Raw genomic sequence first — 16,579 nt, 5'->3', positions numbered from 1 at the left:
CCAAGACGCTGACAGATGCAGGCACTGATACCTCTCTTGGGAATACCGATTTCAAGCTGCTTCTGGATTGGATTGCATATCAAGTTGAAGTTCCATGAATGAAGACGCAATCTGGTTGCATATCAATCGATTCACGGATACTCGTTCACTGCTTCATTCTATATCAAAATGTCTGTTGCTGTATGGAAGAAAATGGAAGTATGGCTGGCTCTCTTAAATATGCCTTCAGTTTTAACTTTTAACTATAACAATCGACTTAGATCTAACGGTCCAACCTTATTGTTAGTAGTTATTGTCTGTTTTAGCTCGTTACATATCGACGTCAGCCTCACAATTTTATAACACGTCTACTATGGAGAGAGTCTAACCCTACTCCGACCAGGGCCTCACGCCATCCAGAATCTAACTCTGATGCCATTTATAACGGCTTAAGGCCACTAGTAAATATTGTTTTATTTGGTCTTTACCTTTTAGATCTCCTCCCCTCAAGGTTTTAAAACACGTGTACTAGATAGAGGTTTCTACCTCATTTATAAAGAATGTTTTATTCCCTCTCCAGCCAACGTGGGATCTTAATATCACCTAGTAGAAGCATTTAAAATTGTGAGGCTGACGGCGATATGTAACAGACGAAATAGATAATATTTACTAGCGGTAGGCTTGGGTTGTTAGGCTTGGGTTGTTATATATAACAAGTAATCTCTGTTTTGATAAATGGCCAAATAAGAATGAGGAGTTCATATTCTCCAATTCAAATGGAAGACTGTTGAGTTCAGTAACTTTTGTTTGTTCATGAACATCACGTATAAATTTGAGAAAGATAATGAATACAAGCTTTGCTGCAGTAACGCAGCTACAAATTCCCTTCTACATCAATCACCCCTTAATGAAGAAAAAAATTAAGTGTAACAGAGTCTGAAATCAAAACTGAATTGTTTGTGTACATGGGCCCATTATTATACAGCCTGCCTGTCCTGATTGACATTCCCCATTGAAACCATGAACTTTTTTTATATCAGCTTCAAACAAACCATTTCTTCCCTGAATTCATTTCATCCAATCTTTGAACAGCAGAAACATCATGGGACGTGTTATGAGCATCTTTTTTAGTTCTCAGAATGTCTCACTCAGGTTTGATTTGAGTATCAATCACTTTGGTTCCTGCCGCTTTCTCTTGCTTCGAGAACTTCTTCTGGATCTGGATGAATGAGTCTTTGCAGGATGCTTAGATGTTTCTTCTTGCTTGATTATCACAGCTTTTTCGTCAGTTGGGAGTTCAGGAGGAACATCCGGCCATGGTGTTCGTTTTGCAGGTACAGTAATCTCTAAAGGAGGCTCAATTAACCACCTATTTAAACCATCAAATCTAGATAAACATTCATTCTAAGTTGTCTTTTAATGGTATTAAAATCTCAGTACACATATTGGAAACAGATTGACTCAAAACAATGAATTTTCACGCAAGCAATAGGTAGTTAGGAATAGGTAGTTAGGAAGGTGTGAGAACGAAACATTCTTTATAAGAACGTGGAAATCTTTCACTACCAGACGCGTTTGAAAAACCTTGAAGAAAAACATAAAAGAGAAAGCCCAAAGAAACAATATTAGCTAACGATAGAATTGAGCAGTAGTCACAAATGTATCAGAGCCAGACATCGGGCGATATGCCAGCGAAGAGGCTAAGCCCCAAAGGTGGGTGGACACGAGGTGGTGTGCCAGCTAAGACGTTGGGTCCCGAAGGAAATGGATTGGGGTCTCACATCGATTGGAGAAGAGAATGAGTAGCAGGATGCTGGATCCGAAAGAATGGTGGATTGTGAGATCCTACATCAACTGAGGATGAGAACAAAACATTCTTTAAGGGTAGGGTGTGGAAACCTTCTCCCTAGCAGATGTTTTAAAAACTTCGAAAAAACACTCAAAAGGAAAGTCAAATAACACACCATCAAGGAGCAGTGAGTTTGAAGGCTCGGAAGAAAATACTAACCCATGAGGAAATTTGCTATCAAAACGAGCTTCAACTCTGAGCCACCAGACCAAAACTTGGCGGCCACAACTTCCAAGAGGCTCAACCATCGATGCATCCTTCAAAAGAAATAGTGGACTCTCGAAAGCCTCGTCACCGACATCCAATGTATCAAAATCATTAACCCATTCTGGCTTATCTTCTGCATCTTTCCATAGCAACCTGGAATTCAACACAAACCCAGACCACTCCAGCTTCCTCGGAAGAACTGATATCTTGTCACCAATGAATTTAGCACTCTTTCCAGCATATGGAAGCGCATTGAAGGTATGCCAACCAACCAACTTATTGGAAGAATTGCAAGCAGGACCCTGAGCAGGGATTGATGCCTTCTCCACCTCCTCTGATAATTCGTCTTGTTTATCAGACAGAACAATAATCCCAACAGACAGAGCACCAAACCACTTCACGTTCTGGATTTCATCAAAAAACTCCATACTATACATATTACTGTCATCCACAAATATCACAGTTCCATCCAGCATCATTTTGCTCACAATTCTGCATTATTCCATACCTACATGATCAATTTCATATTCTAAAACCAACCTGTAATGGTCGGTCATATTAAGAGAAAATAGTGGCTAAGAAAAACACCATCATCATCTTCCACAAAGTTGGATCATTTTACCTTTTTTCCCCGCCATTAATAGCTTACTAACTAAATCATATACAGTCAAATCGTACTGGAGCAGAAGAAAACATGAAGCAATTAACGGAAAAAGACAGGTATGGAGAAACAACCTCAAGGCATGAAGCCTCATATGAGCCTCAATTCGATGCCTACCCTCCCAAGAATTCGGCATCCGCTGATTGAACCCAACGTGGATAGTCTCCACCCCAGGCTGAGCAAGAATTGAAGCAGTCTCATTGGTGATTCCACCGGCCTCCACCACGATCCAAACCAGCGGGTAAGGGACTAACATCAGCGAGTGCATAACGCCAGTCATGTGGAGCGCCTGTAAAGTCCGCACATAAGTTGGAGTTATAGCAATTATCTTCCGTGGATTCTTGACCCCGAATTGACGCCTCTGTTCCCTCTGTACCGTCTCAATGATTTGGTGAGCCTTCATAACTTCAATTGGGTTTGGATGTGGCCATGGCCGGATTCGGATTCCATGCCTCCCAACAACCACGCGGCTACTAGAAGTGGAAATGGTCGCAGGCGTCGTCTTATTTACAATCGGATTTGGAAGCGTAGAGTGAATGTTGAGGTTAGTAGCAGATCGAAAAGGAGTCAAGTAGAGGGTAGTGGGGTTGGAAGTAGAGAAGAAAAGGAAAAATACAAGACGAGAGAAGCGAAATCCAAGTACAAGACTTATGAGACAACAAAACCCATGAAGAATCAGCCACAAAATCCCGGCGGACGACTTGATTGGACTATCCGCCGACGAATCCAAGGACGACCCTCTGAAGCTATTAGCCCGACGGGCAGCATATGTCTGCTGCAATGCAGAAAGCTTCATATTCTGGGTTTGCCCCACTAACCCTCCCTTGACTCCAGCAAAAGGAAAACGATGAGGGGTTGGGTCCCAAGAATTGGACGAATCGCGGAAAAGGAGTTGTTTCTAATGTTCCTTTAAAGTTGAGATTCAATTTGGCTTGTAAAGATAGCAAGAGAATAGGTAAAGGCGTTGATGATTAGAGCAGAAAAGAGGAGAATTTGTTTGAGATTAAGAATGAAAAGCTTGAGTAATGTCTTTTTCTGATTCTTGTTTGACGCAGACGCACACACTGAGTGAAGAAGGCGATATTAGGCCAACTCGAAAGGGCCCCAGATGCTCAACCAAATGCCCGAAACAGGCAGCATTAGCAATAGAAGAGAAGCAAAGTAGAGGCTCAAACGCAAGCCATGGGCGCAGCCCACAGTTGGATCACGCCGGATTCGAACAGTAGCAAAGTAGAATTCAGAATTCAAAAAAGAATTCCCTTTTTACTTTCTAAGCAATCAAATAAAGAATTGAAGAGCAAGCTCTTCTTTAAATTCACCATGAAATGATTGCTCGACTGTGCCAAAGTTCCAGTATAAAGAATCGTTTTTTTTTTCTTCTTCCTCTTCGTCTTGCTAAAAGAAGAAACTATTTTGTTGAACTTAGTTTCCAGACAACCAAATTCCTTTGAAGGCATTTAAGATTCAAGTTTATTTTGTGATATAATTGTTTGATGCGTGCAATAAAATTATGGTAACTAACACTTTCCTATCAAGCCATATGCATCAAACCTTGGACTTTCGAATGAAACCGTACATATATTGATTGGAGTTTCTACAAACCATTTCTGCCCCATTCATACTCCAAATATAGGCTTTGTAACTGCAAAATCTCCAACGAAAAAACAAAAAAGGAGAATTTGCAGAAATTACAAGCAAGCAATCAATCGTAGAAGAAACTGTTTGGTAAAAAAATAAAAAAGGACCATTGCTGAGTCCCAATTGCTGCTAAACTCGGGAGTGAGTCAACCAACTCAAAATTGAGTCGCCTTGGGCCGGAGAGGTATATTCAAATTTTTAGTCCCTTAATATTTTAAAAAATGGGGGTCGAGAAAGATTTTAGAAAGAGAGTTTAAAAACAATATTCGAGAGAAATGAGGGAAGTAATGTTACAGGCTATAAGCCAAAAAAGCAACACAACAGCTTGATAGCTTATAACTCCGAGTAGAAAGAATTGATGACCAATCACACAACGATGGTACATTAGGAGGTATTTAAGGTATTTCAATAAAGAAACTATACAATAAAAGTGGTAAAGAAAAACAACAAAGTGATATAACACCAGCATTGGCAACATGTCTTAAACAAACGTGATAATCACACTAACCACAAATCTACATTCAAAATTGACCAAAATAAACGAAAGGGTTTGGTAAAACCTTTACATCAATTCAACTGCCTTTTTGTTTCCTTGGAAGCGAGGCAACCAACATCCATGCAATATACTAAGCATTTATTTCCCTTTACCTCTCATTTTCTCACGTTTTTCTAGAGTTGAAAAAGGAACAAAAGAACAAATAAATCATTTTTCTTTAGCTTAATTGAGAGTCATTCATGAACAGCTTGATTGCCATTATTTCCTCCTTTTTCTCCTGCATAATCTCTTTAATGCTCTTGATATCTTCAATTATCCAATGAGTATCAAATTCATAGTTATAAAGATAATGGAAGTTCACTTTGGAATCCCTAAATAATAGTCCTTTACCGCAACAACTTTAAATACAACTCTTAGCTTCATTATTTCACATAATATTTGATAATGATTTTAAAATAATAAAATGAAAAAGGTTTTCTTTTCTTTTTTTTTTTTTTGTTACTAACGAAATTTTGATACAATTCAAAAATAAACCTTCAATTACTATTGTAAGCTAAGTCCGAACGTGGACCAGGCCCGGGATTCAGATTCCGGGCTATGATTGATGTGGGCCTCCAGGTGGACCCAACCCATAATTGAAGGAAAAGGCCCAAATGAACATAGTTCCAGGCCCACCTAGGAACTTCCCACTTCCCCGGCAGAGTTGGAAAGATGAAAGAATCGTTTTAAGGATTGTTTTCATTTTTTATTTCAACAAGTATAGATATTGTCTATTTTGACCCGTTAGGTATTATTATTAGTCTTGTCATTTTAAAACGTGATTTTCCCTCTTAAGTCGATGATGTGGGATCTCACAATCCATCTCTTCTTGGGTCACAACATCCTCGTTGGCACACCACCTGATGTCTGGCTCTACTAGAGAGAGGTTTCCACGACCTTATAAGGAATGTTTCATTTCCCTCTCTAATGGATGTGGGATCTCACTCTAACAGCTCAAGTCTACTAGTAGCAGATATTATCTCTTTTGGCCCATTACGTTTCGTTGTCAGCCTCACCATTTTTAAACACGTCTAATAGGTAGAAATTTCTATGTTTTGTAAGGAATGTTTTGTTTCCCTTCCAACACACAATTTTACGTTGTTTTTTTTAATATAATATTCAAATCGACCTAATGACCCTTCAATAAAGTCTGTTATTATTGGGTAGGATAAAATCATACAAGAATAATATATGAATGTTTAACCAACTATAAAGATTAATTCTAAGTTTTAAAAAAATATATATAAGTAACCTAGAATTATACATAAATTATTTGTAAATAAAATAGGAAGTTCTTGGAAGTGAATTTAATGGTCTGTCTACTTTATACATCTTGTTATTACAACCTACCATATGGTCCACACAATTAGTGTAGGTTCCAATTTCAAATTTGACTCCATTTACTTTTAATGCTCTACACTTATTATATTTATTTAATATTTGAAAATGTTTTATACAATTATTTGTCATTTTAGTAACGCAAGTTGCAATGTAAGTGAGTAATTTAAATAAATCATCCCACCAATAAATGCAAGTGAACAAGTCTTTTTACCTATTTCCGATTGTTTACTGTTTTAATTACTCTGAAACCCAATACATAAATCATCCAAATTTGTTTGCTTATTTTAGCGATGAGTTTAAAGATAAAAACTTTTTACAATACAAATAAATGTTAAATGTTTATATTGATTTAGAAATACTTGTTTTAATTTCTTGACAATAACAAATAAATGTTAAATTAAAAAACAGTGGAAAATAGATTATTATGGAGTAGAGGGGCACGAAAGTGACGTGAAGGGGCTGTATTTGACGTGGAGGTTAGTTGGGATGGATCGGTGACACGTGGCCATATATAAGAGTCAAAGATCAAACGGCTAAGATCATATCTTTGTCCTTTTGTTGTTTCACATACAGATTCTAAACGGGTTTAACTTTTGTGGCCCCCACTTAAAACCACAGGTCAAGGTTCTGGACATCAAGCATCGGATTCCGAGTTTGTTTTGAAATTTATAAGGGGTAATTCAAGGAAAGAAAATAAAATTAAGAATTAAAAATAATAATAATAATAATAATAATAATTGGAGGAAGATTTGGGAAGAAAGTGGGTGTATTAGAGTTTAATAGCCGAAATTGAGAAACCCTCCTTTATCAAATCTTTTTCTTTTTCTTAGGCCCTTAGATATGGCGATGGAGCTCATGCCACAGCTCTCCCCGCTCTCCGTCTCCACCACCAACAATATGGAAGCCAACGCAGTTCAAGAAGCCGCCTCCGCCTACGACAGCGTCGACCAGTTCATCCGAGTGTTCTCCAATGCCTACCAACCCTCGCCCTCTGTTCAATCCCCCAATTCTAATCATTCCAATTCCACACTCGATTTCCCTACCGATGCTGTCTCCAAGCGTAAGAAGATCATTTCTCTCATGGGTCGGAGCCGGGTCGGCCACGCCCGCTTCCGAAGAGCTCCTCTCCCTCTCCCCCAAGTCCACAAGCGAATCCCGCCTCAGCGCCACCTCCCCGCCGTCGACCTTGTTTCTTCCTCCGGCCGATGCCACTGTTCGAAGAAGAGGTCACTCTCTTATTCTCTCTCTTATAGATTTCATTAATTAATTATGTAAAAAAAAAAAAAAAAGGATAACGATGAACGATTTAACATAATTTGGATGGCAGAAAATTGAGGTTGAAGAGAGTTGTGAGGGTGGCGGCGATAAGCTTGAAAACGGCGGATATCCCAGCGGACGATTATTCATGGAGAAAATATGGTCAAAAGGCGATTAAAGGGTCTCCACATCCGAGGCACATTTTTTTACATTTCTTTTTCTTTTAAGTTTTCCCCCATTTTTGTTGACTTTTCCGAACAAAACCACCGCTCGCTCTTCTCATTCTTCTTTTCTCTTTAAATCCATTAAATAATTATTTAAAACAGGGGGTATTACAAGTGTAGCAGCATGAGAGGGTGTCCAGCCCGGAAACACGTAGAACGGGCCGTAGACGATCCGGCAATTCTAGTGGTCACCTACGAAGGCGAGCACAATCACACCCTCACCGTACCCAAAACCTCCAATCTCATCCTCGATTCCTCGTAGAACAACATCTCAAAGGAGATCCGACGGTCAGTTTTTTCCACATTATTTATCATAATATATATATATATATATATATATTAATCTCCGTCTCTTTTATTGGACAATGTGAATTTGTTTACTATTATTAATATATTTTTTAAAAAAAGGCCCCAAGATTGTGGATTTGGTATTAATTGGATGGCTTTATCCTTTTTCTTGATTTGGATTTTTGTTGTTTTTTTATGCCAACTTCCAACTAAACCCTTGTATTTCTTAGCAAAACGGGTGGAGAATGGTAAATATAAAAAATGGGTATTAATTATATGTAATTAATGAAAGAGGAGGTTGACTAAAGCCATAGACTTGAAGAAGTCACAGTGTGGAAGATCCAACCTTCAAACAATAATAAAAAATAAAAAATAAAAAATAAAAACTAATTTGAAAATAAGAATCAAAACGACATAAATAGAATAGTGATTCCCGTTCCATGAAAACCAACTTCCGCGTCCGCCCACAACGCCGCCAGGCTTATTATTGTAAATAAACACAGAAACCCATCATCACTACGACCCGAACGACGTCGTATTATGACAAAACTGGAAACAATTCTCATCCATTCTCTCAACTAAGTAATGTCCAAGCGTGTCACTCGCCTCCACCAAATTTTCGCTGCACAGAAACTCCTCACTGCAAACTCTCTCTACTTCGCCGTTAAAATCGTGCACAAAAACATGCGTTTTCAGGTTCCCTCCTTTTTTGCTTCTCGCCAGAACCCCCGCTGTGTAAATGGCAGACATCCGTCCTGGCGCGTCTGGCCAGTCTCCACGTGGTCCATCCACCAGGATCACGTCCCAATCAACCTCGTACACGTGGTTCGGAAGGTCGTTGAGGCCCAGCCTGCATTCTGAAAACAAAAGATTCTGTACGGGACGGCACTCGTTCCGTGTCTGCTCTCTAACCGTCGTGACCAGCTCCTTCAATTCGCTTCTCTTCGTGGTGTACTGCACATCGTAGGCATCGATTTCGGGGTGTTTCTCTTCAAAGAAGGCGGCGTAGTAGCGATTCTCATCGATGAAAACGGTGCGGCCGTTGTGGTTGAGGGCTTTCCAGAGAAGGGTTTCTTGGGTCAATCCGAAGATGAGGAAATTACATGGAGTGGAGCATTTTCGGAGGACGTCGGAAATGGGTTTGAGCTCGGAGTGGGACATGTGGAAGGAGTCATTGGATCTTGAGGCGTAGTAGAGAAGGGTGTTGATGACAGTGGTGGGTAGAGGGGTGGTGGTGGTGGTGGTGGTGGCGGAGGAGACGACGGAGGCGGCAGTGATGGGAGTGGAGGGACGAGTACAGACAAGGAGGAGGAGGAGAAAGGCTAGAGTGAAGAAGGAGAGGAAGGCGAGAAGCCAAATCTTGGAGGAGGTGCCTTGTTTTTGGATGTAAGGGTGGAGGAGAATGAGGCTGGTGTTGTTGGAATTGGGTTTCATTTTTTTGAATGGATTGGTATGGGAAGAAGGAGTGAGCGATGATGTTGAGAAGTTTTGGGTTGGATTATAAGGAAGTGTTGCTTTGAATTAAGCATAGAGATGAGTATTGTTTGGTGCAGAGGGTTGGGAGAGAAGGATTTCAGCGATACAGAAGGGTGGGTGGGGGAAAATTAGGAACCATGAAGGGACATAACAACTAATTACAAGCCAAAAGTCGCTTTACCTTATTGCATGCACTTTTCTTACTTCTCAAGCAACCTCAATTTATATATATAAGTAAATAATTTGCCCTTTTATTGTTACTTGAATGTGTTTATTCCTATTTAAAATTTGTTCAAGCTCAAAAAAAAATTTAAAAAGTAAATTGATCCTATTCTAAATATCATCATTGTTCTTCTTTTTATTTTTTTTTTTCAACTTAAAGTTTTTTAAAGTAAAATCTTTGGAGTGGCCCAACTAGAGTCTAATGTGACCCTCATGGGAGAACACATTAATATATTTTTTTATACTCATTGCATTTTAAATGTGGATTATGGACCCTCCATCCATCAGATCAAACTCGTGTTGAATTTTTATTTTTTATTTTTTTGTCCCCCATCTTATATTAAAGGAATTCACGGTAAGAATATTGTTACATGAATAAATTGAAATTACATTCAAATGAGGGCGATCTTGAGGATCAGACAACTAAAAAAAGCTTAAAATAATTAAAAATTACTACTTATACTAGTAAGATACACATTCCTATCGACAGCTTAATCATAAGAACTTCATAATTAAACATGTTTTGCTTAGAGCAATTTTATAGGAGGTGATTTCTTAGAAATTTTTCTACAATATATGTAGAAGAGGATAAAACATGTTGAAATTGTTGGATGATGAAAGTCCCACATCGGCAAATTTAAGGAATGATCATAGGTTTATAAGTGAGGAATACTAACTCTATTGATATAAGACCTTTTGGGAAAGCTCAAAGCAAAGCCACAATATCATATTATTGTGGAGAGTCGTTCGTCTAACAGAAATGACTATCTTACCGATCTAATGCTTCGTATGCGCTTGATCTGATTTCTCATAAAACAATTCATAAATTATATTAATTATTGTTTCTTTTGACGGATAAAGACAACTTAAAATAAGATTATATTAAATATAGCCAGTTTTTCATAATTTCGCCATCACCAACCAATAATTCAATATATTATATTTACTTTTTTCCTTCCTCATGTCTTGACTTTTAATTACACCTTTTCTCAATAAGTTAATAATAACAAATCCCCAAAAGGATCAAAACAGCTTGTGTAATTTTTTTTTAAAGGTTTTATTTATTTTTTATTATATATCTGTACATTATTGTATAAGTACATTGCTATTTTTCGGTTATTTGAACTGTAAAAATTATGGATGAAATATATTGACCATAGAAATGCGATGGGATGATAATTGTCTGTTTGAACATAAAAAACAATAATGGAAGAATATATTCTTTGTTCCAATAATTCAATCCAAACTTTCCTACATCCCTTTTTCTTACTTTAAATCTTAACCTTTGAGTAATTACTATTTTGAATAATAATAATTGAAATTTAAATGTATTATTTTAGAGTTATCCCTATTAATCAAAATTAAAATTAAAATAAGAAAGGGTTGCATCTAATTAGAAAAATAAAGACATATTTGAATAATATGAGGGGAATAATGGCATATTATACTCTTATAATATTTGTACCTTATATTTTAAAATTACATGTCACTCAATTTATCGACCTTACTTCGTTTGACCTGAAGAATGGTTTGGTCCCAAAAAGATTAAATTTCAAACTTTAAATAATAAAGTGATAACATTGAAATTTTTAATTTTAGTAAATTTAACTTCACAATTTCAAAAGTGGTATGATTTTTGGATTTTAATATAAAATTGTTCCTATTTTCTAAAAAAAATAATGTTATTTAGGTGGGTTCAATTAATTAGTACCTCTCAGCAAAATCCCTTCCAGCGACAACCCTATAATTTTCTTCTTTAAAAACAAGTTCAGGTGAAATTGCTGAACCCAAAAATATAAAATTAATACATCATAGGGTATTAATTTTATTGTTATTATTATTATTTGAATGGCACGCAATATTTGCATGATGGGTATAAATTATAATGTGTTATTTTCATAAAATTGGCGATTTGAAGGCACGCGCGTTCCTCTACGCGTTGAGATCACCATCACCATCACCATCAGGAGTGAAGGAATTTAATTTCGAAAAATTTAAGATTTTATGTATATAATAAAAATACTGAAATGGGAAGGGAACGGCTCCCCGTATTTTGGGGCCATTTTTTTTATTAAACATTATTTTAAGATGGTGGAATAGTTATAACGTGACTCGAGAAATTATAATAGCTTCTTTTTGTCCATTTATAATTTAGCATGAAATTTTGGGTGGGAAATATATTGTTTCATTTCATAGAAATTTGAGGAAAAAATTTGTTTGTGATGCACATCGATAATTATAAATTTATCAATAAAACGGAAAAAAGAGAGAAAATAATTGATACAAATGGAATTTCCGTTGAAGTCAATGGAGTCAAACGCTTCCCAACAATTTTGCTCCATCCCCTGCGACCCACCCTCACGTGATTGCCCCCAGAAAGTGCTTTTTACAAACACCACCAGCTGCTCCGCATCACTCTCTTTTTTTTTTTTCTCCATCACTTCCTTCTTTCTCTCCGCCGCCGTCTCGGCTCGGAGCTCCCGTCGGGATAATGAACCCCAAGCCCTCCGCATTCTCCTCTTTCCTTCCACTTCTATTTTCTGTTCTTCTTTTTTCTCTCTCGGATTTCGCCTCTTTTAGTTTTGCCTTTCAAATTCCGCCGCCGGCGCTTGTCCCACCGGAAGAATTGATGCTGCCGTCTGACGCCGTTTCGCTTCTTTCGTTCAAGTCCAAAGCTGACTTGGATAACAAGCTTCTTTACACTCTCAATGAGCGGTTTGATTACTGTCAATGGCAGGGTGTGAAGTGCGTCCAGGGTCGTGTTGTTCGTTTGGTTCTTCAATCGTTTGGGCTCCGTGGGATATTGACTCCAAACACTGTGTCTAAGCTCGACCAGCTTCGGTTCCTCAGCCTGCATAATAACTCGCTCGAAGGACCCATTCCTGACCTATCCGGACTCTTCAATCTCAAATCTCTGTTCCTTGGCCGAAACTCTTTCGTTGGGTCTTTTCCGCCGTCGATTCTCACTCTTCACCGGCTTCAGACTCTTGATCTTTCCTACAACAACTTCACCGGTCCGCTTCCGGTGAGGCTTTCCTCGTTGGACCGTCTCATTACTCTCCTTCTCGAATGGAATGGTTTCAATGGAACTATTCCGCCCTTAAATCAATCGTATCTTGAAGTCTTCAATGTCACGGGGAACAATCTCACCGGGCGAGTTCCGGTGACTCCCACTCTCTCGCGTTTCAACACGTCGTCATTTTTCTGGAATCCAGATCTCTGTGGCGAGATCGTCAACAAGGCATGTCATTCACCCGCTCCATTCTTTGAAGCTTCCAATGCCACCGCTCCATCTCACCCTTCTGTCCAAAGCGCACAGTCACAGGACGTAGTTCAATCTCCGGTCTCTCATGCTAAGCACAAGGAAACGAGTATGATTTTGGGGCTTTCAGTGGCTGCCGCAGTCTTAGTAGCAGGTCTTTTATGTTTCTTCGTAGCAGCCAGAACCCAAAGAAGACGAACTGTATCAAAGCCAGCAATTGCGCAGTTTGAGCCCGAAATTGGTTATTCCACAGCTTCCGCAATCGACGAGCGAGTCGACAGGAAGGGCGAATTTCAAGCGAAAGTGAAAGAAATTGAAGAAATTCCAAAAGCCCATAAGAGTGGGTGTCTTATATTTTGTGAAGGGGAGGCAGAGTTATTCAGCTTAGAGCAGTTAATGAGGGCTTCGGCCGAGCTACTAGGTAGAGGCACAATGGGAACTACATATAAAGCCGTGCTGTGCAACCAGTTAATCGTAACGGTGAAGCGTCTTGATGCTACTAAGACCGCCATAACGAGCAGCGAAGTGTTCGACCGGCATTTGGAAGCAGTGGGTGCACTACGCCATCCCAATTTAGTACCAGTTAGGGCCTACTTTCAAGCCAGGGGAGAGAGATTAGTGGTTTATGATTACCAACCTAACGGCAGTCTTTACAACCTCATTCACGGTGAGTAAGCTTAATTTGTATTTACCATTGAACTTCTGTTTCTGGGTTTTGATCAATTCACGAGTGTGATCAAGGTTCACGAATCCAATTAAGAAATGTCCGACGTCGGTGGGTCCGATTGGGGTAAAAAGTATGCGGAGTTCTTTTCTCTTTTATTCTCCATCTATGATTTCACGATTATTTATGGCATAGTAGATCTCTGTCTGCCATTGGATGAGTCGATGATGACGCTGGTTCTTCCAAACTGTTGCAGCAGTAGCTCTGGTGTTTTAATAATGCCCTTCGGCCTGTTTGTGCGATCTTGCCAATGCTGGCAATGCGCCAAAGAATAGGCCGAATCGCTGCCTGCCTGTAAATTCAATCCATCTTAACATGGCCCCTTCCCCCCATCCAAAAAATGTTGCAGAATTGTCTTGCATTGCATATTTTGAATTGCTGTTAGGGAAAACGTCCAAATTTCATTTCGGAATATTTGTCTATGAATAATTCCAGCATTCCATTTCTGGCTGCATGGTTGCTCACTTCAAAATCTTGAACGGTCAAAAGGATGGTTTTCTGTTGGACTGTCTTTGAATTCTGCATAATCACTCTTATTATTTGTCTAGAACTTTGCTGGAATGTTAAACTAGTCGTGATTATGAAGCATTTAATCAACTGTGTTGGTGGTAGGTTCACGATCAGCAAGGGCTAAGCCTCTGCACTGGACATCATGCTTGAAGATTGCAGAAGATTTAGCACAAGGCATTGCTTATATACATCAAGCTTCTAAGTTAATCCATGGCAACTTGAAGTCTACTAATGTGCTCCTAGGAGCAGACTTCGAGGCCTGCCTCACAGACTATGGTCTTTCTGTTCTGGCAGAGTCCCCTGAAGATCCAGATTCTTCACGCTACCAGGCACCTGAAGTTCGGAAATCCAGCCGCAACGCTACCCACAAGAGCGATGTATACGCCTTCGGCGTCCTCTTGCTGGAGCTTTTGACAGGAAGACATCCATCAAACCATCCGTTTGTTGAGCCAAGTGATATGCCAGAATGGGTAAGGGCAGTTAGGGAAGATGATGGTGGGGATAGTAGCCAACTTGGAATGCTTACTGAGGTGGCTAGCATGTGTAGTACTACATCCCCTGAACAGAGGCCACCCATGTGGCAAGTTTTGAAAATGATAATGGAGATTAAAGAGAGTGTGATGACAGAGGACAGTGAATCTAGTGGCTTTTAATGACTCTAATACAAAATAGAGAAGAAGAGGAGGAACTATCAACTGTACATTTCGGTCGGACTCACTGGGTCAAGGTCGTAGGAGGATGATCCATGTAGAGACTTTGATGGATGGAGTTTGTAAGGAATCCTCCCAGATTACAGAGGGCTTTATCTGACATTTAGGGCGCAACGTCTTCGACTTGAAGATATGGGTGTGGCTGTTGAGAGGAGTGGAGGCAATCAATATGTAGGCTTCAGAAATGGGGCTTTGTAGTTCATTAATGGCCTTTATTAGTGGGTTGGGTGTGGTCTGTGAAGTAGTAGTAAAGAAAGAGGGGTATGGCCATTATGAAACTTAAAATGTAGTGTCAGTGAGTGACTCACAATTGGGTGTTATTTCTCAATTCTCACACCTCCTAAATGTAGCAATTATTGATGCAAAACTCCATTTTAAAGTCCAAATGTGTATGAAAACAGGGGATGATATGGGCTGAAGCCTGAAAGCCAGGTTGTCCTTTGACTCTTTAGCTAGCCATGTCTGTCCGCCCGGGTGCGTCCAGCGATGCCCTTGCCACGCGCCTCTTTTCATCCTTATCCCTTCTCTTCCTATCTTAAGGCTTCTCCTCCACCTCTTTTTTTTTCTCTTCAAAAAGCAACAACATGCCAAAAAATGCACATGCAATTAAGAACCTGTAATTTGAGGTTAAAATTGTAAAACATGAAGGAAAATATAATGGGCCGTATCGTTAAATCTTCCAAATTGGGCCGTTTGGAGCTTACCGTCTAGTCTGAGCCCATTTGATCGCAATGCTCTCTCTCTCTCTCTCTCTTCTTCCTCGGAGAGGACAGCACTCCGATGGACGACATGGCGAGCTACTTTCCGCCACCACCACCACAACCACAGCCACTACCGTCGTAGGCTTCTGGTCTTGAAGCTCCTCACTATCCCTATTATCAGGTTCCTCCTTCTTCATCACCGCCGTTTCAGCATTACCTCGCTCAACAGCCTCCCACCTTCGCTTCCTATGGCTTTCCTTTTTTACCTCACGCAGCGTCTATCAATGAGGTCTGAACCCTATTCATAGCTGGCCTTCCTGAAGATGTCAAGCCCCCGAGAAATTTACAATCTCTTCCGTGAATTTCCGGGATACGAGTCCTCTCATCTACGAGTCCCTCGCAGACGACGCAGGTGTTGTAGTTTGCTTTTCTAATGTTTAAAATTGTTTTTCCTTGTGGCATTTTTTTTTAATGAATGTGAATAGTCTCCAATTTGAGTGACTCGATGCTTACACATGTAAATGCTGTTGGATTTCAATAATCGGCCGGAAATGCTTTGTTGTCGGTGAAAGGAAATGGTCGACAACAGGTTGTTGGAAGGAAAATAAAACGGGTAAAATAAGAAGAGAGAATGATGAGGCCAACTGAATGTGTGCCGAAGGAATCTAAATAAGGAATGTATAAATAAGGAATGTAATAGGTTTTATCTAACAATCTCGTTCTAAAACCTGTGGTATATCTACCTTATTTCGTTTCAACTCCGTTTTGAGCCCTATGGCTCGGTGTCCCTGGCGGCATGTCCTCCAGACTCCACGTCTTGGCTCGGTGTACCTGGCGGCATGTCCTCCAGACTCCACGTCTTGGCCCCAGTCATATGGTTTGTTGCCCCCCGTGTCGAGGACCCATTGCCGATGCTCTTGCTGCTCACCTCTTTCACTAATTTGAGCGAACATTCGCTTCTCCTTCTCCTTTAGTTGAATTGGCTTGGCTCCCCA

General features: G+C 39.7%; 4 protein-coding genes across 5 annotated transcripts; 2 read left to right on the top strand and 2 right to left on the bottom strand.

The window, feature by feature from the left end:
• Positions 1-766: 766 nt before the first annotated feature.
• LOC111463530 (probable beta-1,4-xylosyltransferase IRX14) lies at positions 767-3,941 on the bottom strand. Of its 2 annotated transcripts, XR_002713893.1 has the most exons (4): positions 2,771-3,941; positions 1,988-2,527; positions 1,047-1,348; positions 767-996 (listed from the first exon to the last, which is right to left on the bottom strand). XR_002713893.1 is itself a non-coding variant. In XM_023107499.1 (3 exons), exons 1-3 carry the CDS (start codon positions 3,490-3,492, stop codon positions 1,150-1,152), a joined length of 1,461 nt encoding a protein of 486 aa, XP_022963267.1. In that variant the 5' UTR covers positions 3,493-3,941; the 3' UTR covers positions 767-1,149. The 2 variants fall into 2 exon arrangements, 1 of the variants encoding a protein (XP_022963267.1); XM_023107499.1 differs by having other exon boundaries at positions 767-1,348.
• A 3,088-nt stretch (positions 3,942-7,029) lies between these two features.
• Positions 7,030-8,340, top strand: LOC111463110 (probable WRKY transcription factor 7). Its single transcript, XM_023106927.1, has 3 exons — positions 7,030-7,436; positions 7,538-7,663; positions 7,794-8,340. Exons 1-3 carry the CDS (start codon positions 7,051-7,053, stop codon positions 7,951-7,953), a joined length of 672 nt encoding a protein of 223 aa, XP_022962695.1. The 5' UTR covers positions 7,030-7,050; the 3' UTR covers positions 7,954-8,340.
• Positions 8,341-8,394: 54 nt separating this feature from the next.
• Positions 8,395-9,523, bottom strand: LOC111463109 (protein IRX15-LIKE-like). Its single transcript, XM_023106926.1, has one exon. It carries the CDS (start codon positions 9,411-9,413, stop codon positions 8,496-8,498), a length of 918 nt encoding a protein of 305 aa, XP_022962694.1. The 5' UTR covers positions 9,414-9,523; the 3' UTR covers positions 8,395-8,495.
• Positions 9,524-12,009: 2,486 nt separating this feature from the next.
• Positions 12,010-15,310, top strand: LOC111463357 (probable inactive receptor kinase At5g67200). Its single transcript, XM_023107265.1, has 2 exons — positions 12,010-13,606; positions 14,276-15,310. The coding sequence occupies exons 1-2, from the start codon at positions 12,169-12,171 to the stop codon at positions 14,824-14,826; spliced, it is 1,989 nt and encodes a 662-aa protein (XP_022963033.1). The 5' UTR covers positions 12,010-12,168; the 3' UTR covers positions 14,827-15,310.
• The last annotated feature ends 1,269 nt before the right edge of the window (positions 15,311-16,579 follow it).

The sequence above is a fragment of the Cucurbita moschata genome, unplaced genomic scaffold (genome assembly GCF_002738365.1).
Source record: "Cucurbita moschata cultivar Rifu unplaced genomic scaffold, Cmos_1.0 Cmo_Scf00028, whole genome shotgun sequence".
NCBI lineage: Eukaryota > Viridiplantae > Streptophyta > Magnoliopsida > Cucurbitales > Cucurbitaceae > Cucurbita > Cucurbita moschata.
The sequence above is the reverse complement of the archived record's forward strand: the minus strand, read 5'-3'. Positions and strand labels throughout refer to the sequence as shown.